Here is a 22,267-nt window from a genome sequence, read left to right as displayed (position 1 = left end):
CTACCCTACTTCTATGGAGTTGTGTTTTTTTAGTTGCCAATCTCATAAGGATGATTAGTTGCCCCAAAGGGCTGCTGGGTGTACATGCCTGTCAGGAAGCATTACCATCTAGAAATGCTGTGTGTGTGTGTGTGTGTGTGTGTGCATGCCAAGTCTTGGTTCACTGCTCATTTCCTATTAAAAAGAACCTGAGCTCAGGCAAGGCTAATCCTTCAACAACACATCCCTCCAGATTAAAAAATGCTGGAAGGATGTAAAATGTAGAATGTGTGTACCTCTGCACTTGGTCTAAAGGCAGGAAGGTGCATTTAACTATGTCCCGACGTTTTGTGTTTGCAGTCCTTCCTCCATGGGGTTGGGGCTCCCGTGCCACTGCATGCTAGCTTCTTTCTTAAGAAGCATAAGTACCAGAAACATAAAAATCTACTAATATGCTTGGGATCCGTTCTCAAATTGGAGAATGCTTGTTATGTCACCGTTCCTCTGCTTGGTGGTCTTCATGATTCATGTTCGTTAGTATAAACAACATTGATTCATATAAGAGCATGGTTTTTCCAGCTTCCTGTGTTGAGTTGAACTCTTAGCTCATTCAGTCCATTATTTTCTAATATCTGAATTTAAGGTATTTCTTTTTCTCCAGAAATTTCTCGAGCTGCTTTCGTAAGTTTTGATACATAGGGCTTTATTGTTAAGTTACTTGTAAGTGTGTTTTCCAGTTTTCAAACTGTCTTTTCATGATTGATTTTTAGATATATGGCTCAGAAGTCCAAGAACATGCTGCATGTAATACTGACTTTTGGTATTTCATGAGATATTCTAGATAGTCAGTTTTTGTGAGTTTGAAAAAATTGTGTATTTTTGAGTGCAAATCTGTCCATTAAATCAAACTCTATCATTACACTGCTCAGATCTCCTATATTCTTAAGCATTTTTTCAGATTGATTTATAAATTCTTGAGAAGCATATTCAAATTTTCTCCCATGGAATGCATTTCTCCTTATAACTTATATTCGGTTTTTGTTTTATTTATTTTTAGGCTATGTTGTTAAAAGCATATTAGCTCTGGATTATTACATCTTCTCAATTAGTCTTTTTATCATAAAATAATAACTTTCTTATCATTAAAATGCATTCTTTTACTTGACGTTAATGTTGTTGATTCTTGCTTTCCTGTGGTTAGTATTTCTGGTTTATCTTTTTATTTCACTTTATGGTCAATGCTTCTGCATCATTATGCTCAGATATCCCTTCTTTAAGCAGCATGACTCTTCAGGGTAACACTACCTACTAGGACAAACACCCCAAATCTCACTGCTTATCACAATGAAGGTTTAAAAATTACTCTTTAATCATTACAATCTCTTTCATATTGTTTTTGTAGGACTTTTATTGTTAATTCTTCTGTTTACTGCATCTGCTGGCAATCTCTCATAGTGTTTCTTTTCTAGTGTAGTTTATGGTTTTGAAGGGGGGTTGTATTTTGGTAGGAGCTTATTTTTCTGAGGGTTTTATTTTTCTTCTAAGTAGATTTTCAGTGAATTCTAGATTGTAAAAGTAGCGCTACCAAGTGGTCATCATTTGATTCTTCTGGAATCCTAGGGCTGGGTCTAGGCCTTCAGTGGTCCTAGATGAGTTTTAATTTTAATTTTAATTTCTTGACTTGAGTTTCCTGCACCATTCAGGTAATATAAATTGAGACATGCTTGATACACCGTTAGTGTCTGATTCTCATGTTTTTATTTTCCACCCAGGATTTCAGGTGGACTGTGCTTTCCAAGGCCAAAGGATAGAGTTTCTTCTCCCCCCTTTTCATTATGGAGGCAGTTCTTTAAGGTTCAAGGCCTCATTTAGAAAGTTCAGGTCTAAGCTTTTCTTCTCATACCTGGAGATCGCTTCTGCTTTGGGGTCCTGAGGCCTATGTCCAATCCAAAGACCCGTGGGCTACCTTCTCATGAGCTTTTTAGAATAACTCTTTATTTCTGGCCTCTGGGTATTTCTCTTGTGTGTGTTTTTTGTTTTGTTTTGTTTTTTTCAAATTTGGAAATGTATTAAATACTTTTTGGGCATTCTATCTTATACAGAATTTCTTTGTATTTATGATGGTAAATGGTATTATACCCTGACAGACACTTTTTAGCAAAGAGAGAAAGTCTCAGAATGAGATCCCAGGGTGTTCTACATTGAATTTAATAGCATTATTTTATTTTTATTATATTTAATTTATATGATTATTTTTTAGGTGAGTGATTCTAATTTCCATAAACACGAGTGATATAAACATTCCTTTCAAAATAATCCTAATTAACTAAAATAAATCAACTTAAAGAAAAAGTATTAAGCAAATGTGTAAGTGCTAGATGGCTATGAAAAAACCATAAAGCTGATATATTAATACTCATGTTTATGGAATAACTAAGAGCACTTGATGCCCTTCCTAGTTTTTGTCCTTACTTTTTAAAATGTCTTTAGTGCTTTAACAATGCAGTCAAGAAGCTGTGCACCATGACCCTGAACCTGGGTTGAGACTGTGGGAAATGGGTTATCCAGATATAGGATAACAGTATGAGTCAGATATTCCCTTCAAAACAAGCAATAAAGACCAGCTGTACTAGTCAGAATGGGCTAGATTAAGATGTGGTAACAAGAAATTCAACATCTCAGGGAAAAACACAACAAAAACTCCTTTCTTGTTTACATATCAACGAACTTTGGTTGGGGCTTCAGATCCAAGGCACTTGCTCCTAATTCTTCGGAGGAGTGATATCTACCACTCCCACTCTCATTTCATTTGTCAAAGCAAGTCATGTGGTGACCTCAATTTCACAAGAGAGCAGGACAGTACAATTTTACCCTGTACCCCAAAGGCCGAGACCCAGAAATAGTTGATGAAATACTTGGTTTCTAACGGTTATAAACCATTCAGTAAACAATGGTTCTGGACCCGACCTCTAGGTGGAGACGTGGAGCTGAGCATCTCTTTGGGAGGTTGGCCCGAGTAGAGTCAGACTGGGGTGTTTACAACTCCCTCAGCCTCTGGTAGCTGGCTCCATTCTCTACACAGAAAACCCCAAATTAAGTAGCTGCTGTGGCTTGATAAGGAAATACGTCCCTTCACACTGGACTGATTTGTTACCTAACAGATCCTGAGAGGCTTCCATTACCAATTGTAAAATTCCATCCTGTTCAATCACCAAGTGCTCTGTTCGAGCGCTTCATTTCTACAAATATTTATGGACCTGATGTTTGAATGTGGTTGGAGTATTTACAATCAGTGCAACTTGGGTTCAGCCTTCCTTCTCTGTCCCTGGGGTTTCCTAAAAATGTCCCCACCCTTCTGCAATATCCATGAGCCTGTGAGAGTGCCTCTCTTCTGATCACCCCCTGATCACCTCTGGCTTTATAGCACCTTCTTGACAGGGTTTCTGCTCTGTTGAAAAGGAGTATTGAGAGACAAAGGCTCTATTCACTAATGTCCAGTGGCACTTACAAGCTCTGTGGGGATTGGTACCGTACTGAAATTTTCCCTTACCTGGGTTAATACCCAAACTACAGCAACCTTAATTATGTTTTGTACAATGATGACATGTACTTCAGTTAAATCACTGATCCAGCTATTATGTTAAAAATAGAAGGAAGTAATACCTTAAACTTACTCAATGCTTTATAATTTACAGAGCACTTTTATATGTATTATATTCTCCAGTCACTGTGATGTTAGGTATTTATTATCACCATTTAAAGTCATAAAGATGGATTAAAGAAAGAGATCTGTAAATCACTTGTGTGTTTTTTTAATAATTTAATTAATTTATTTATTTACATTAAATCATAAAGATAGCTAATTTTCTTAGAGAGTCAATCAGCTTATCATTACTAACAGTGGAAATGTTACCTGGGAGACGATGAGATCTCAGTTCTTGTCTTGCTGAGCAAAAGATTTCAATCAAGAGACAAAGTGTAGAAAAGCAAGCAAGAATTTATTGACCGAAGCAAAGATATACTTAGGACGGTGAAATGAGGAAGGGCACAGAAGAACAGGAGCGTCTAGGCTGGGCTGCTTTGGTTCACTGAGAAGTCAGAGAGGGAAAAGAACCTTGGAGACAGGTTCAGGGGTAAGCCCAGGACAAGATGCCCACTGCTCCCCTGGTTGCAAGCCTCATGGGGTCCGCTCGGAGAGGGGAAGGAGACAGCGCGGGAGTCTCCCCTGGGGGGCGGGCGGGAAGAGCGAGCGCTGGGGCCTTCATTTTCAGGGGTTTTAAAGGCTGGGGGTCTCGGGGAGTCCTTAAGGATGGATCAATGGAATATTCATCAACTTTATGCTGATGTACCAAAATGAGGTTTATTCTTAATTTTTCTGTCCTTGGGTGTGATTGGCAAATGGCACTAATTGGATTTCTGTTATCAATCTCTCAGTGTGATTTAAGCTATTTACCCTCTGGTTGGGAAGGAGAAATGCAAACCATTTACTCTTTTTTTTTTTTTTTTTAATATATCCCTGTGGGTCCCAGGGCTTTCAGAACTAGGGCCTAGTGCACTCCCCCTCTACCAACAGTTTGGTTTGCTGCTGCTCCGTGTGGTGTGTCTGTGTCTGTCTGGCACAGATTGTCTTATTCCTGCCAATGCGTTGTTGCCTTTGACTCACACACCAATCTCTTGCTCCCTGTCTTTGTGTTAGGGTGCAGGATTCATTTTGGAGAACATACAGAGTAGAAGCCACAGCAAATGTACTGGGAAAGACACTCCCTGAGGTTATGTTTTTGAAGGGGTCTGGGGGTTGATGCGTATGGATATGGGCATTTTACTTTGGGCTGGGAAACAGCATTAAGTTATTAGTGATAGTCACCGTTATTTAAACCCCATTGTCGCATCTCCACCACAAGAATGAGGCTGGTCTCTTTTGTTCCTCTATATTCTCAGCACGTAGCAGACGCGTAATACGTATTTGTTGAATAAATGAAGAAGTGCAGTTATCATTAGAGATGTAGGATTTTGTTTTCATCATAGTGTTATTGACAATAAGGGTTTTGAATTAGATCCTGGAGAGCTCGATCATCTACATAAGTAAACTCCAAATGTTTGGTGGACTCAGACTGTAGTGGAGAGAAGTCTCAATAAAGGTAAAGGGAGGGACTACATTTAGAACTTTAATACTAAGATTTATCGTGTTTAAATTTAGATTAGTGCCTATATCACAAGGATTCACTCTAGATGAATGAAATTATGTGGAAGCCACAAAAAGGGCAAATATATTACATGATAAATGGGAATTCACTGAATGAGGGACGGGAAATGAAAATAAGTCAAGGGCAATCGACTGTAAACAGTGTGGTCAGTTTCCTACAAGAGCATATAAATTTGTAACAATTTTTCTCAGTATTTCCCTGTTCCCCTACACTTGTCTTACTTACCAAGTGGGCTAATATAAATGGTCCCGGGCTCAGCATTGATTAGAGAGAAGAGATGGTAACTCGTGACTAGTACCATCTTCACCAGTACATAAACCACAATGAATTTTTAAATTTTAAAGAATTAAGGAAAATGACATTAGTTGGTGCCCTCTTAGGAATTTTAGGCACTTTACATCATTGCTTAATCTTTCAACAGCTCAGTGAGGTAGGTGGTATATCTTATTTTACAAATAAAGAAAGTGAGGCCAGCAGAATATATTTTTCTCTGCCCACAGTTGTCTAAGGAATATGCTCAAATTTACACAGACGAAGAGAACTGTACAAAATCAGGTCTATCTTCACTGCAAAGCACACATATTGCTTTCTTGTTGAAAAATATATATTAGATAGCCTCTTAAGTATCTTTTATTAATAATTTGCTTTTCCTGTCTGAGTTTTTTACTTGGGGTGTGTTTACTTATGTGAGCTGGCAGGAGGAGTGACATGCTTTATGCACAGGGTCACACTGGTGTCCATGGTATTTGGTTTATTCCAAGTGAATTAAAAATGTTATCCTGGAATCTCTGGGTTTCCCTTTCAAAGAAAATTAAACCCCACACAACTTTGAACACTCTTTGCTTTGCTCTCTTTCAGACCGCTGTCAGAGGATGTAGGAATGGACATCCCCTTTAAGGAGGGAATGCTGAGCCCCAGTGCTGCAGACATGAGGCCTGGTGAGAGGAGCATTTGTTTATTTCCTTCAGTGGTATTCTATATTCAAACATTTTCATTATTCAGTGAGAGAACCGTTTCCTATGCTTCTAACTTGTGAAGAAAGGGGGAAAAATATGTGTGAAGAGGGTGTTAGGCTCAATTTGGTTCATTTCAGAGCTGACTTGAATGTCGATGCTCACTAGTGCGGGCCACCTTTTATATTCTGGATCATGGCCTTATCTGTCAATGCTCTCACTTCCTGTGATAACTGGCTACTGTATATCATCATAACAAATTCTAACTAACATCTCAGTTCACCAAATTTATACTTGTGTGAGAATGTTTAAAATTAGAAATGTGATGTCAAGGCTCAGTAATCTGATTATTAAAAAGCAAGCAGGAAAGAAACCTTATACTCTAAGGGTTTACAACCCAAGGCATATTCAAAAAGGAACTATAAATTTTCTTTTGCGGTCTACATGACTTCAACACTGTACTAAGGACACTTATTTGCACTGTACCAGCTTCAGGTTCATACCAAGATCCTGAATCCTGACCTTATCAGCCATGCCTAAAATGGAGTAGGAAGAAGGGAGTCAATTTCTTTCTTTTTTTCCTAAGTATTTAAGTAAATTCTTCAAAATACTAGTCCTGTGACATAATTATTTTTTTAATTTATTATTTTTTATTGTTGACAGTATTACAGATGTCCCCCATTCCCCTCCCTTTACTCCCCTCCATCCAGCCCCCACCCTACCCCAGGCCTTCACCATACTATAGTCTGTGTCCATGGGCTATGCATAGATGCACATATGTTCTTTGGTTAATCTCTTCCTGTCCCCCAACCCCCACCCCTCTGACATCATGAGATAATTATTTTTAAGTGTCCTATGGCCAAGTAAGCATGGTAGCCACTGTATGTCTACTCCACTCTTTCAGGTTCCTAATGCACTTTAGAATAATAAAGTCACTAAAGTTATAGTTATCCTTTATGCTAGTAATTAGCCACATGTTGCTACTTAAATTAAGTAAAGTTTAAAATAAATTTGAAAAGTTCAGTTCTTCAGTTGCACTATCTTTATTTCAATTCCTTAACATTTCTATTATTACAAAAATTTCTTCTGGATAGTACCACTCTGAGAATCCATTGTTTTTCAAACTTATTGGTCACCAGAAACTTTTTTAAACTAATACATAAAAACATTACATGGAACATAGTTTGGGTGATGTTCTATACAGAACATCTTAATGGCAAAGAAACAGTGTTAACTTCTTTAGGTCAAGACCAGATTTGAATTCCAGAATTGAGAGGTATACCAGATGGCCTTCAAAATACTTTGTGATAGAGAATCTTGAAATTTCTCTTTTTAGAAGTGTTTAGTTGGGATCAACTTGGTTAAGAATTACTTCTTCAGCTCCTCTTCTGTTAAGTGAATGGCACATTAGTGGCAAGATACACATTACAATTAAAGTGTGGGAGCTACTTCCATGACCCTTAACATAAGACTCTCACTTAAGGTATGGGAACCGATCACAAACAGTATTGGCATGAGAGGTAATGATTGCTTAATAAATATATATATATATAATCTGGGAGGATACCTCAGTTTTACTAAAAAGAAAGCAAGAATGCCAGCTAAAGAAAGGTCACTGCACGTCATACACAGAGTTGTCAGAAGCTGAAGTATTTGAGAAATATCTGTGAACACAGCAGATAAAGTTCTTACCCTCCATTCCATAGGAATAGAGTCTGTATGAGCCAGTATCAGACATGTAAGCTGAACTTTCTTATACAATATGTACCATAAAAAATTCAATATCAGTTTCAAGTTCTCAAATCTGAACAGGGCAATTCTAAAAACTAGTTTTCTGCCCTTTTAGCAAAGGTTCCCACTTCATATTTCTACATGGCCAGGGCTGATGGAGCTGTGACAAAGCAGCCCTGAGGCATGCTGGTCAGGAAGGGGGGTCCAAATCCTATATAAGGATTTTTTTTTTAGCAAGTCTGTTTTTGCTGAAAGGGCTTTAAAAACATTTTTCCAGCGTGGCCGGCATGGCTCAGAGGTTGAGCATTGGCCTGTGATCCAGGAGATGGTGGTTTGATTCTTGATCAAGGCACACGCCCGGTTTCGGGCTCCATCCCCAGTAGGGAACATGCAAGAGGCAGCCGATCAATGACTCTCTCTCATCACTGATGTTTCTATCTCTCCCTTCTTTTCTCTGAAATCAATAAACAAATTAAAAAAAATAATAATTTAAATAAATAAATATGTTGTTCCACTGGGACCCATGCCCACTGTTGGCAGCCATGCGTATGGTCTAATACCTGATGTTGCTATTCTGTTTCTTCTTTAGAACCTCCTAATTCTCTGGACCTTAATGACACTCATCCTCAGAGAATCAAGCTCACAGCCCCAAATATCAATCTTTCTCTGGACCAAAGTGAAGGGTCTGTTCTCTCTGATGATAACCTGGACAGTCCGGATGAAATCGATATCAACGTGGATGAACTCGATACCCCCGATGAAGCTGATTCTTTTGAGTACGCTGGGCATGGTAAGTTGCCAACTTGGCAAGGCCAAAGTTATGTGGAAAGTGAAAGATTATCTAAGTGGCATTAATGACAAACCTCTCATTTTGTTGCTGGTGGCTCTTTTCTATGATTTCTAGAAGCTTCTAACTCATAGGTGGCTGTGATTGACAGTTTATTTTATTATTACTTTTTAATCCTCACCCGAGGATATTTTTTCCATTGCTTTTCAGAGAGAGTGGAAGGGAGAGAGAGACAGACAGACACATCGACTGGTTGCCTCCCTCAGGAGCCCCAACTGGGGCCGGGGATCAAGCCTGCAACCATGGTATGTGCCCTTGGCCGAAATCGAACCTGGGACCCTTCAGTCCACGGGCTGACGCTCTAACCGCTGAGCCAAGCCGTCCAGGGGTGTGATTGATAGTTTAGAGCTTGACAAAGGTCACATGTAGCCATTGCTCTTTTGTTAAACCCCTACTCCATTCCAGACCCTGTGCTAGGCACTGAGTTTGAGGGAAGGTTGTCACATGCTGTGTCATAAAAAAAAAAATTGGGGCTGGGTTTGCAGAGAAAAAGAATTTAATCTGGAAGATATAGTTTGAAGCAGAGAAATCAAAGCTTACCAATTTCTTTGTACAAGCTCTACTGTCTGAAATGTTCTTTCTCCCAGATTCTTATGTGGCTGTTTCCTTCTATTTATTCAGTTCTTAATCAGGTGTCACCATCTCAGAGAAGAATAAAAAGGGAGAAATAAAAAGTTGCTGGATCGAACACAGACACTCCTAATGTGAACATCAATCTCATTTTAGTTCTTTCTCTGGTTTAATGTAATAGGGTTTGTTATGGAATCTAATGAACAAAACAAACTAACAAACAAGATAGAAACAGACTCATAGGTACAGAGAACAGACTGATGGCTGTCAGAGGGGAGAGGGGTTGGAAGGCTGGGTGAAAATGTTGAAGGGATTAAGCAAAAAAACCCAAAACACAGAGAAACAAACAAACTCATAGACAACAGTAAGGGTAGGATAGGGGGAGGGTAGAAGAGAGTAAAATGGGGATAAATGATGTTGGAAGGAGACTTGATTTGGGGTGGTAAACACACAATGCAATGTACAGATGACGTATTATAGAATTGCACCCCTGAAACCTGTATAATTTTGTTAACCAATGTCACCCCAATAAAATCAGTTAAAAAAATAAATCTTGAAATTCTTAAAATAAAAAAAGGAAATACGTACAAATGCAAAGCACTTGCTTTTAAAAACGGCACCATGTTTGTTCTGTTTTACAGGATAGCACTCTCTGACTTTATCATATTGAATGTGAAAGTAAGAGAATACTGGCCACTGCTGGTGCCTTGATATATTCTAAAAATTCTTCTTAAAAATAAAAGTTTTCTTAATTTTTCTTAAATTAAAGAAAAAATTTTCTTAAAATCGCTTAAAAAGAAATATTATTATTGTATTGTGGGTTCACCACCCCAGGCCAAGTCTCCTTCCATCACTACTTAGCCTCCCCTTACCCTCTCCTGCCCTCCTCACCCCGCTGCTCCCCTTTCCCTCTGGTAATCACCGCACTGTTGTCCCTCTATAAGGTGTTGTTGCTGTTTTTGCTTAATCCCTTCACCTTTTTCCCCCAGCCCCCCACCCCTCCCCTCTGACAGCCATCAGTCTGTCTCTACTTTGTTTGTTAGTTTATATAAATTCAATAAAAATAAACAAATAAATAAAAGAACTTTGCTAAAAATATATATATATTGAAATACCATTCTTAAATGACTTTTAGAGCCATGTTAATTCCAGCACTGTCATTCATACCAGAACATAATTAGGAAATTCATCAAATTACTGAATTAATTCAACCAATGGCCGTTGAGCCATCAGGGGCTGTAGAGAGGAAGGCTTTATCTCCTCAAGCTAAAAAAAAAAAAAGGAAGTGGCTAAACTACTTGTTCTATGGTTTATGATGTTTTAAGTAGGGGTTTTCTATTGTATTTTTGTCATACTTTCGAATTTCTATAGTTGTCTGGGTGTCTGAGCTTGGAGGCTGAAACACACAAACACGAGACAAAAGAAAGCCTTAGAGTCGTAGCCTTTTCTGTGAGGGGCTCCTCCCCAGCCACTCCACCCAGCCCAGCTGCCCCAGCCCTTTTCCTGCGAGATGTGCTCATGTGTAAGAAGCTTGCCTTGATTTACAGTCCCACAGAAGCCAGCTGTGGCGTGACCCTGCAGGCCCCTCCCTCTCTCCGCTGTGCTTTCCTGTCGCCTTGGGGAGCTGCGTCGGACCGCATCTGAAGCTTTTATTTTTATAAATAGTCAAACTGCCAAGCAAAGTGGTAGTGGCTGAACAAACTGGTAATTAAGGCTGCCACTTGCTGACATAGTTCTTTTCAGTCGATACTTATGCTGAAAGAGCCAGTTTAACAGCCACAACCCTACTTTTGGGTCTTAAATTCAAAGGACGGAATTTGAATAGAACTTGAATGTTAAAGTCCACGCTGATTTTAAAATGAAAGATGAATGTTTAGACGCTGTTTTAAACAAAAACATCCAACATTGAAAACACAAAGTATATCTGAATAGCTATATTTTATAAACATGTAGACATGGATAGCTGACTGTGTTAAAAGGGGTGAAATATGTTTTAGTCCCAAAGGATGAAATAAATGCTTGAAAGCTGCATGTGTTTTGGGGCTTCTTGTGTGAGCATTTTGAACTAGCGTATACATTCTAAAGAAAGTTGGAGTTTTTAAGGCACAGGTTCTGAAAGTGCTTATTCAGTAATTTATTCTATTTAATGAACACTTTCATGGTGCTTACTATGGGCCAGGATCTGTGCTAGGTACTTTATACATATTAACTATGTCAATTCTCATGTCCACTCTATGAATAGATATTTATTTCCCTATTTTAAGATGAGAACACTGAGGCACAGAGAGGTTAAGTAATTTACCTAAGGACACAAGCTAGTAAGTGTCAGTAAATACCCAAGCCCTGAGTTGTTTTCCTTGACTCCTGGGCCATGCTACTTCTCCACAAATACACTGACAGTGACTAGGAGAGAGTCTTTTACTAGATTAGGCTAACATACCTGAAGCCAAGCCTGATAGCACCCCCTCACATTTACTCACCCCTTTTTTTTTTAATATATTTTTATTGATTTCAGAGAGGGGAGAGGGAGAGAGAGAGAGATAGAAACATCAATGATGAGAGAGTCATTGATCAACTGCCTCCCGCACACCCCCGGCTGGGGATCGAGCCCTCAACCCGGGCATGTGCCCTGACCGGGAATTGAACTGCGATCTCTTGGGTCATAGGCCGACGCTCAACCACTGAGCCACGCCTGGCAGGGCTACTCACCCTTTTATTCAGCAATTTTCATGACTTCAGGGCTCTTGCTTTACCAAGTGCTTGAAGGACTTTCAAGCCATTGCCTGTTTTACACAGTAGCTGATGACCAACATTACTGCCAGGTTATTTTTCCACAACGTGATTTTGCTCATGAAAAAATTTTGAATTTCACTATCAAAAGATGTTAAATTGGTCTTTACTTCCAAGCAATTTTCTTTAATAATTGTGTCCAAATAGTTGGAAAATATCACTTAAAGTACTGATATAATTGAGGTTGGATTTCCTTTGATATTTACAAGTGCCAAAGGTATCAGAAATGTGTAGATAGTGAAGGACTTAGGAGGTCAATCTTTCTATTAAGAAAAATCTGAGTTTTCTTTTTAATGCTATATTATACTAATCTTAGAAACTTCAATATATCCAAAGGCCAGAAAGGATGATGACCTACTTCTGTTTTCCAAACCAACTGCAAAGTTATTTTTACCATAATTCAGATCTCAGCAAAGGCATTTCGTAAGGGAATGGAAAAATGATAAATAATTTTAGCCTGAATATTTCTGATAAGAATGTTATAAGAAATGTTCATGTGCTTCTATAGTTTTTCTTCCTAAGTCATGTTTAGCAACCTCATTTAAGCTACCTTTTCTAAAACTAAGCCCTAATGACGGTTTCTCTGTGAATTAAGGGACCCCAACATTTCCCCCAGATTACCAGGAAGTCACCTCATTTACCTTCCCTGCCTACTGTCTTCCACTGTTTTCACAGCCTCAGGCAACCAGCTTATAGAATCAATTCCCTGTTTTAACTCTGCATATAAACTAACCAAGTGTTAAGGTCATTTTATTTTATCCACTCACACCTTAATGGTGTGGTCTACAAGGATGATTTTTCTTTGTACTGTTGTACACTGACTTTTTACATTCAAAGTTATTGCTTGCTTGCCCTTTGTCCCCCCAAAACTTTAAGGACTTGTAGACTGTATACAGGATGTCTTTCCTCTAACAAGAAAAAGTTTAAATATAATGTCTTTTAAGATTATTTACATGATCAGTGCAAGATCTCAATAGAGACAGCTAGTCACCTTCCCTAGATGTAGGTCCCCAACTGAAAGGCCACCGCTGACGTCCTCTCTCATTAGTCCCTAATGACACCAATGGTGGATTCCTCACCGTGGTCTGTATAGCACAGGACATTCAGGGGCTTGGGTACTAAATCATTTCACAAAACACGGGAGAAAATGTTCCAGGTGACTTCTCCCCTGTGTACCATGGCTTAGTTGACTTCAACAGTCGCCAGAGAGAAAAATTGATTGTTGAGAAAAGGAAACAAAGAAAATTAAGCATATTTTAGTGGAGACGGCATGATAGCAAAAATTAAATCTGGGGGACCTAGGGACAGAGAGTTAAGGGAGACCTGGAAGTTTTCAAAATAGCGAGAAAAATGCTGGCTAGTGGGAGGATAGTAATTTATAGTTATAACAGAAGTATTATTATTAAGATCAGGAGGATATTGTTAATTCAAGGAAGTAAATAAAGCTAGCTTTACTTATTACTAGCTTATATTGTGGACCCTAAAAGTGAGCACCATAGGAGAATTTACTGTACCCCTCCCTAGCCCTTAAATAATTTTTTTTTGCCCGTTTACACCAGCCCTCAGGTGGGGAAGGAGGAGGAACCCCAGCAGCTGGCCAGCTCTCACCCCCCAGAACATCAGCAATAACATTTCATATAAAGGTCCAGCCTCAAACTTTTATACTAAAATTATTAATAATACTGTTGTTGTTTTTTAAAAATAAACTGTAGGGAAATTAGTGTGTATATATACCTACTCCTAAGGGAGAGGTGTCCTTTCTTATTATGATACAATAATCAAAAAACATAAAAAATCTACATCTATACCCTTAAGTTCAGCGTTACTCTCTGTATTTTTAAGCATGTGCAGCAAAAACTCAGCGCTCTTTTTGGGCCACTGACCCTGTGTCCAGCCCCACTGCTTGGCCTGGGAACACCTACCAACTCCACCGTTGTAACGACGGAATGGCACACATTGCTTCTGTAAAGGGACATCCTTCAGATACTTGGTGGCTTTTCGAATATGCATACGCTTGATGGCCTGGGCAGTTTCACAAGTGTTCTTAAAGTGAACGTGAAGACCTGAACCTGCTGATGTGCATGACTTCGTGGGGTTCTCTGGGCCAAGTGACTAGTGAGCCATTGAAGGTGACGTCACCTCTGGCCACTTGCAAGAAGAACTCTAAGGCTACTTTTAAAACAAACAGAATTTATATACATTGAGACAAAAAGAAGCCTATGTGATATTATTAAAGAGGACCACAGTGTAGAACAGTGTGTGGAGAACATGCAGGATATCTGGAATAATCACATACTTGAAGGGGAACAGGCATGTGTGCACTCATGCACACAGAAAGGATACATATCAAACAATGAGTGAGAGTGGCATCAGAGATTTTTGTTGTTTTCATGCGTAATTTCTGTATTGCTTGTACTTTTGTGAGTGTGTTTTACTTTTATAATCAGAGAAAAGAATACAGTGTACAAAACTTTTTAAGGAAGAAGCCTCATTAAAGCATGCAGAAAACCGAAGAACCTCACACAGATCATCAGGGCAATGTAGAGCAGGCCAAAAAGTCCCAGGCAGGATGAAGAGGGCTCGGTGGATGGCGAGTTCATCGCAGGGAAGAGCCTGTGTGTACAGGAGCATCAAAAGACAAACCCACATCAGAGCCCAGAGTTCTGAGGGCACAGAGACCAGATGGAAAACAGGGGCCCAGGAAGGGAGCTAAGATGAGCATCCAAGAGCCCTAACCCAAGTCGGAAGGGAGAAGCAGGAAAGGATCCCATACGCAGATGGCTGAATTTGTACAAGTGACAGAGTGTTTGATCTGAAGCCAAAGGTTGCTGCTTCCCATCTTTAGTAAGCTGCTGAGCGTTGGTGGGAACACAGAGGAAGCCAGAGTGAGGCAAGGCTCTGTAGGTGGTGGTAGCTGTTAGTATTGGCAGAAAAACCTAGGATTGCTTCCCAACTGGACTTCATTTTATTATTCTAAGTCGCAGGTAGTTAGACATGTTTGAATGTATCTCATGGAATCTTCCAGAATGTAATGGCTTTGTTGTAGCTTCCTCACAGATTACCTATATTTCCAGGAATTTGTCCAAGCTTGATTTACCCACTCACCCTCCCCATTTTTATTGAGTACTCTGCAGGTTTCCAAGCTAAGTGTAGAGATGAATATTAAAAGTAATTTGGGCAGAATTTCTTAGGCCAAGAAACTCACAGCCTCATAGTGAAATAAACCAGAATGAGGCAATCACGCGTTCAGGTTACAACATGGAAGCCTAGGAGAGGGGAAAAGGTAAGGGTCTGACTATGTTTGCTTTCTGTGACCTGAAGTAACCATTACTATTATTTTCTGCATTAGTGTCATGTCTAGCGTAATACCCACTTCTGTGCCTGGCACAAAGTAGTGCTGTTATTATCAAAGCCCCATAAAAAGGCTACAGGTAAATCAAAGGTCATTTCCTTGAATGGAAAAATAAGATAGATAATATCTTACAGAATTATTTCAAAGGTTATAAATAATCCTTTTCCTTTAATTTACCTAAACCTACAAAGGCAAATTGTAAAACTCTGCTAGTACTTGAAGTAAAAATAGAAACAATTGCTGCTTACCCTTTAAAAACCTTAACATGATTGCCTCTTCTGGATGCACAGAGTGGGGAGTAAAATTCTCCCCCAAGATGCTCAGTGGGCCTTTTTATAGCCTTATGCACCCATAAATAGGAGTCTTGAGAATTTTTGGCCTAGAAACATTCCTGGTCTACGAAGTTATTTTCTTGCTTACTGTAAAATCTTGCTGGAGCATATTTTGAAAAATCTATAAGAAGTATATCAAATTTATGTCCAGATGTGCTCTCAGTAGGGAAGGAGGTTCGGCTCCATTATAAGAGTCTTAAAGATGGGGTGCCTAGGCCAATGGTATCATCAAGATACTAAGATTCTAAGCATTCCGATACACCAGGAAATGTGGTCCAAGGAAAACAGGATTATCTGGGCCTGATAAATAGCCTTTTACCCCATCAGAAAGGTCTGTAGTCTTCAACCTATATCATCAAGTATGAGCTGGTACCAGCCTATACCCTCTTGGACCACTATTGACACAGGACAGCTCTAGCCCTGCATCTGTTCTCACCCTCTGCTTGGACTTAGCAAAGGATTTGGTTGTTCAATCAGTCAATCGTCAGACTTCACTGAGTGTCCCTTATGTGGTCAGGATGGTATTAACCTCTGAGTTATACAAAACAGGCAGTTCCATCAGCTATTTGCTGTACTGCCTTAACTGTAAAGGTCTTGCTCCTTCAGCCTGGCTCTGTGCTTCATTTCCAGAGGATCCCACAGCCAACAAAGATTCTGGCCAAGAGTCCGAGTCTATTCCAGAATATACGGCAGAAGAGGAGAGGGAGGACAACCGGCTGTGGAGGACAGTGGTGATTGGAGAGCAAGAGCAGCGGATTGACATGAAGGTCATCGAGCCCTACAGGAGAGTCATTTCTCATGGAGGTAGTCAAGCTTTGTGTGAATCTGGGAACCATATATTTTCATTAGAAAATGAAACTAGGGTTCTCTGCAGAGTGACATCCCAAAGACCCTATTGGGCAGTCAACGTTTAGGGGACTGTAGAGCTAAATATATTACTTCATACTAAATTCCATAACCATTGGAAAGCTTACTATACAAAAATTACTTTCCAATGTGAGAAATGCTTTTCGTATCCCAGATCTGATCGCTATGATCTTCTGTGCAAATTTCTTGAAAGCCATAGTTGTCCAATATAATAATGTCTGTTCAGAATTCATCTGGGTTGGCTGTAGGGTTTAACTGAATTGTTTTTGGATCTATATCACCATAGCCTGTAGTAAGATCACTACAGTAACGCTGCTTCTCATTACAAAATTGTCTTTCGAATCCTCTTCAGAAGCTTTAGGAAACCTTTTTAGACTCAGCCTTGTCATTGTTTCCCCCTACCCGAAACTGGCTTTTCTATAAACCTCATTATACCTACGACTGACCACAGCTAGCTCCTGCCAAAGCCTCCAGGTGCTTAGTGAGGGACAAGGGAGAGAGAAAAGCTGTGATTTGTATTTCCAGTGCTTTCTTGGAGCTCTGCAGTCTGGACTAATTTGGGATTCCCAAAAAGTCAGAGCATAAGCAACACATTTTACATGGTCAACTTCAGAAAGCATAAAGGGCTTGTTTATTTTCCTGCTGCATGCACCCCTTTCCTGCAGTCCTGAGGCACCGCCCTAACACTCAGCTGCTCCAGAAAAGTGTACACTGACAAGGCAAGCATTCTTCTCTCTTCCTCTACAAGGACAGGGAAATAAGCTCCTTGGGACGACATCAGACTTACAGCTTTTGTTTTCTAACTAGCAGAAGGACATTTTGTTTTTTCAATCAAATTTCCCCCCACCAGCAAATTTTCCACTTTCCATCCCATGCTTTGCTCCCTGTAGGGTAAGTATCTGACCACCCAGGGACTCCAACCATGACAGTGAAGGAAAATGCTGATAGGTGTCCTCGGCCATGACCTTCCTTTTTCCTGCCTCACTGTGTGACCTGAAATGGCAATATGTCCCCATGATAGCTGCTGTGGGGCTGGGGCAGTTTCCTCTGAGGGAAATTTTCCCGCAGCCCTTCAGAGTGAGAGCTGGCCTGACAGCCCTAAAGGTGACAGACAACTGAGTCAACCTTTTGTTATGATGAAAACCTCAACCTGAATGTCACCCAGATCTTCCCAGAAGGCCACACCTCCTTTGCACCACCCTTCTGGGGCAAAGAGAGTAGGATTTGTTTGTTTTTTGGAAATAAAAACAAATCAAAAGCTGACTATGAAAGGTACTCATTCTAAAAAGTAAAAAAAAAAAAAGGCAGAACAAGGATCATACCTATAAGCTTTTCCCCCTTGGTCTTAAATGAAGACAGGCTCACCGCTTCGCTGCCCTAACACCTCTTGCCCCTCCAGCACACCCACCTGCTTGTTCTGTCCACCACAGTAAAATCACGTGGCTTGGGTGGCTGGGTCTGATGCCTGAATTAGGAGAGAGTGATTGTCGTCAGCACGGTAGGGTCAGCAAAGGCCCCTGCTTTTCTGCCTGTCCCGTTCTTTGTGACAACTGAGCTGACTTCTCGGGGATAACCCGGTTTGCTGCGCCCTCCATCCCTGCCACCTGCCCCCCTTGGCATTCGCTCCTCTTCGTTCTGTGTTGTCGAGCTCGGTTTTTGTCTGTGTGACTGTCTGGTTTGCCTGGAAGACAAAGCCACCTTTCCTGTCTCCGGCTCTGCCTCATCTTTCTCCAGGCACTGGCCTGCATGTGCGTGCCTCTGGCTGCACCTGTCCAGCACGCTAGTGAGATGCCACCCCCTCCTACACCCTGAACAGCTTTTGTGCTCTGTAGGTAAAGATTGTTCAGATGTTACTTCTGAATTTGCCAAAGCTTTGTCTCCTACGTTGGAAGCTCACACCACTTTCTTAGACTGTAGTGATGATAAAGCAATACTCCTTAGTTATCAGTCTGTTGAGTTAGGCATCCGGGCTTCTGATGAGCATTTAAAAGCAGCACTCCATTGTGAACATGGATCTTGTTCTGGTGTCTTGCATTTGCTATAAGGAAGTTTTCCCACTCAGGCCAATAGAAAAGTGCCGGCTGTTTGTGCTCTGTGCACCTGCAAGATGGGGGGTGGGGGTGATTAAAAGAGTTGCATAAATTAACGAGAAAACAAGGCCTTACCAAGTGTCCATACCAGTTGAGAATATCAGTATGTGAGAGCAGTACTGGAACAAATAACTCAGTCTTCTGCTTCGGTGACTTTGATATGAGCTATTGTCAGATGCCCTGTGCACATGTAGAATAACAGGGTTCAAGACCCGCCTTTGCCAGGCATTAGTCTGTGACCTTGGTATATCACATAACTCCTCTGGGCCTCAATTACTTCATCGATCATAAGAGGATGACTTCCTATGAGCCCACGAGCAATATTCCTGCCACCTGCTTAAATAAAAAAGCAAAGAGAGGTCTGGGTGGTTTGGATCAGCCAGCAGCGTGGGGTCACTGAGCAGTCTGGCTTTTTGGGAACTTGAAGCAGAGAACATATTTAAATGACCAAGGACAGTCATGCCGAAGCATTGTAACGAGGAGTTTCCTTTCTTGTTTTTTTTACTTGTCTTCTTTCACTGTAGGAGATTCAGGTAACCTTCTCTGCAGTGTTGCTGGACAGATCCTGGAAAGAATGAGAAGAGCTGCTGGCTGGGGGGGGGGGGTGTATGTTTGGTTGCGCCTGTGGCATCTTTCCTTCTCTCTCCATTCCATTTGTGGGCCAGCAAACTTGTGTCACGTCCCTTTCATGCTGTCTGTCCTGCCGCAGGTAAGGCTCGCGTCGCTGCTTCAGAGGGGCCCAGGAGGCACCGCGGTGGGATCGCTCACGCACCCCAGCACGCGCACCCCGAATTCACCTCATGGTTATCGAGAGGAGAGTCTAATAAAGTACACGGTTTTCAAATCCACACTTCGAACGCATCGTGCAGCTGCTGACAGGCAACTTCACTTGAACAAGCTGCCTATTTAGAATAGAAATCGGGTTAGCCAGTCCCCCTGAGGATGTCTGTGGGGACAAGAGGGAATGTCCCCGCTCATTCTGGTGACCGTGCTTGGTCAGCCGTCGCTATTAGAAGTAGCTCCAAAACCTGACAATGATGGCACCAGCTCTTAATTTAGATGGGAAACTCTCCCGAGGAGGTCTTTTCCTGCCATTTCTGTTCTTACGTCTCCTCCTCTCCCCGTTTTCTTGTTCCCTCTTTTCTTCCCTTCCAACTGATCAGATGCCCCAAAGTACAAAAAGCCGTCTTTGTTTGTAAATTTCAGTCATTTTAATCTAACGACTGAGACAATGGTCAGGAGATGGCAGGTTGGTCCTTAAGTGTTTGTTTGGTTACATGAACTCCAGGGATCGTGACATAGCATTCCAAGAACACACAGCACTGACACAGGGCGGAACTGCATGTAAGACTACGTCTGAAATGCTATTTATAAACCTCAGGCTTTCATTTTTGAAAAAAATGTCTTAGAAAGTCTTCAGAAATAGAAAAAGGAATCAAAGCAACCGAACACTCATGATCTTGAAGTTATTTTGAGAGCCAGACAGCTACACTTTGAAAGATGCTTTCAAAGGATGATTTCGCGCGTGCTTTTAAGTTGGATGCCCTGTGTCTGCTGTCTCTTTAGACAAAGCCGCCTTGTTCATGCGCTGAGTCTGCATGGCACGCCTTCATGGGGGAGGGGGAGTGTAGCTAACTCACCTGATCCTTTATGGATTTCCATTTAGCTAGAAAGCCTCTTAGATAAAGTTGTTTGGAGGAACAAATACTTCTTATATTGAAATAGATCTCTTTCTGTCATTTTCCTTCCTATCACATTCTGAAAAGAAGTTGGTAAATATCGATGTACTGGAAAAGATGGAACTAAGGCAAAATGTCCAGAGGGAAGCTACTGCAATCCTGTTTCACAAACATGTGTTGCATCAGATGTATACTTAACATAGGTCGCGTCTTCTGTAAACACTGTATACAACAACCTCAAATTAGTAATACACAGGAACCCATAATTTGATATATTTTTAGAGGGTATCACTCTCTTACCCCACCTCTTTTGTGGTAGAATCGTACTCTCTTTGTAGAGAACATCTTATTAAACTGCTTTTCAAGAGTTGAGCCCCTCCAAATCTATATCCAGGCAGCATTTTACTGCCACGCCATCACCAGAGGGTTATTTAGAACTCAGAAAGGACGAACCACACTGAGTGCTGAGAGGGCTGGATCGGGCCTGAGTGCGTGTCCTGTCCCCCTACTCAAAGCTTTGAGGAAATCTGCTTAATGATTCTGAAGTCCAGAACTGTTATGTGACAAAAAACTGCAAGTGTTTAAAAGGGGATGTAAAACATGAAAATACAGTACATTGCTTTCATTTTGAAGTTGGGAAGCCATGTGAGATTCCATACACTAACCCGTGGGGATCCGATCAACCCCTGCCATGGACTTCAAAGACGAGCTCTAAGGGAACACAGAGCTTGATTAAGGGATGGAGCAGAGGCCCGGCCGGGCGTGGCTCAGCAGTTGAGCATCGACCTAGGATCCAGGAGATTGCAGTTCGATTCCCGGTCAGGCCATATGCCTGGGTTGCGGGCTCAATCCCCAGTCGGGGGTGTGCCGGGGGCAGCCGATCAATGACTCTCATCATTGATGTTTCTATCTCTCTCTCTCCCTCTTCTTTCCTCTCTCTGAAATCAATAAAGATATATTTTTTAAAAAAAAAGGATGGAGCAGAGCTTTCCGAAGTAGGTAATATGTCCTGAGGTATCTCTGCATTTTCCTTGACCCTTGGAGTTTTGACCACACTCGTCTGCATCTCCCACCTATTTTCTCACCACCATCTGCAAATGCCACTTCCAGCGCTTCCCCACCCATGTTACTAGGAAGTAATTCTCAAGTGGTTCCCAAAGCATATAGTTTCTTAAAACCCCAAGAGAGACAGGCTTTAACCAGACCAACCCTTCTTGAGTTTGCCCCTTTCTCTTAGAGACTAGGCTTTGAATTCTGTGCCCAGTCATCCTACCCCCTGTCCAGAACATGTTTCCCCGCACAGTCTGTTGAACGTGGAGAGTTCACGGGCACTACAGGCAAGTGCACCAATCTTCTAAATCAAAGCAAAAGTGTATTACTTGTCTAGTCCCTAGCATCTGGCCACTGAAGTCTGTGAGTCTGAGATGGTAGTGCAGTTCAGTGACTAAATTTTTCCTTCAAGCTAAAATGAAGAAGAGCTAAAAATGATTACTCAGAACCTCTTTCTTAGTCATTAAAGGAAAAAAGTATTATATAAATTACCTGTTTTCAATATATAAATTAGAAACCCATAAATCAGAAAGTGTTGCTCCCATCTTTTGACAGAATGAATATTAATACACCCATTCTTGGCTATATACAACATACATAATCATTCATAATATATGGATACCCTATATATGCAAATATAGTCACACTATATACTTAAGACTCTATAACATATATGTTAACCATTGAGAGGTAATTCTATGTGTATATACTTATAAAAGTACAGTCTATACAGTACTCACTTAAAGATATATCTGTTACATCCACACACTTGCCAAGGCTTCCAGACTTACCCTTTAGGTTAAATATTATCTTGTTAAAGCTT

General features: G+C 40.8%; 1 protein-coding gene across 1 annotated transcript in view; it reads left to right on the top strand.

Moving 5' to 3' along the window:
* The window catches only part of PRUNE2 (prune homolog 2 with BCH domain), a 205,300-nt gene that overhangs the window by 161,228 nt on the left and 21,805 nt on the right, over nucleotides 1-22,267 (top strand). The window contains exons 10-13 of the mRNA XM_087822707.1: nucleotides 6,042-6,121; nucleotides 8,457-8,657; nucleotides 16,389-16,562; nucleotides 19,240-19,248. Of these exons, the coding sequence (XP_087678833.1) occupies nucleotides 6,042-6,121; nucleotides 8,457-8,657; nucleotides 16,389-16,562; nucleotides 19,240-19,248 (464 nt within the window). The remainder of the gene's footprint in view (nucleotides 1-6,041; nucleotides 6,122-8,456; nucleotides 8,658-16,388; nucleotides 16,563-19,239; nucleotides 19,249-22,267) is intronic.

Source organism: Miniopterus natalensis, chromosome 12 (assembly GCF_054644295.1).
Source record: "Miniopterus natalensis isolate mMinNat1 chromosome 12, mMinNat1.hap1, whole genome shotgun sequence".
Taxonomy (NCBI): Eukaryota; Metazoa; Chordata; class Mammalia; order Chiroptera; family Miniopteridae; genus Miniopterus; species Miniopterus natalensis.
The sequence above is the reverse complement of the archived record's forward strand: the minus strand, read 5'-3'. Positions and strand labels throughout refer to the sequence as shown.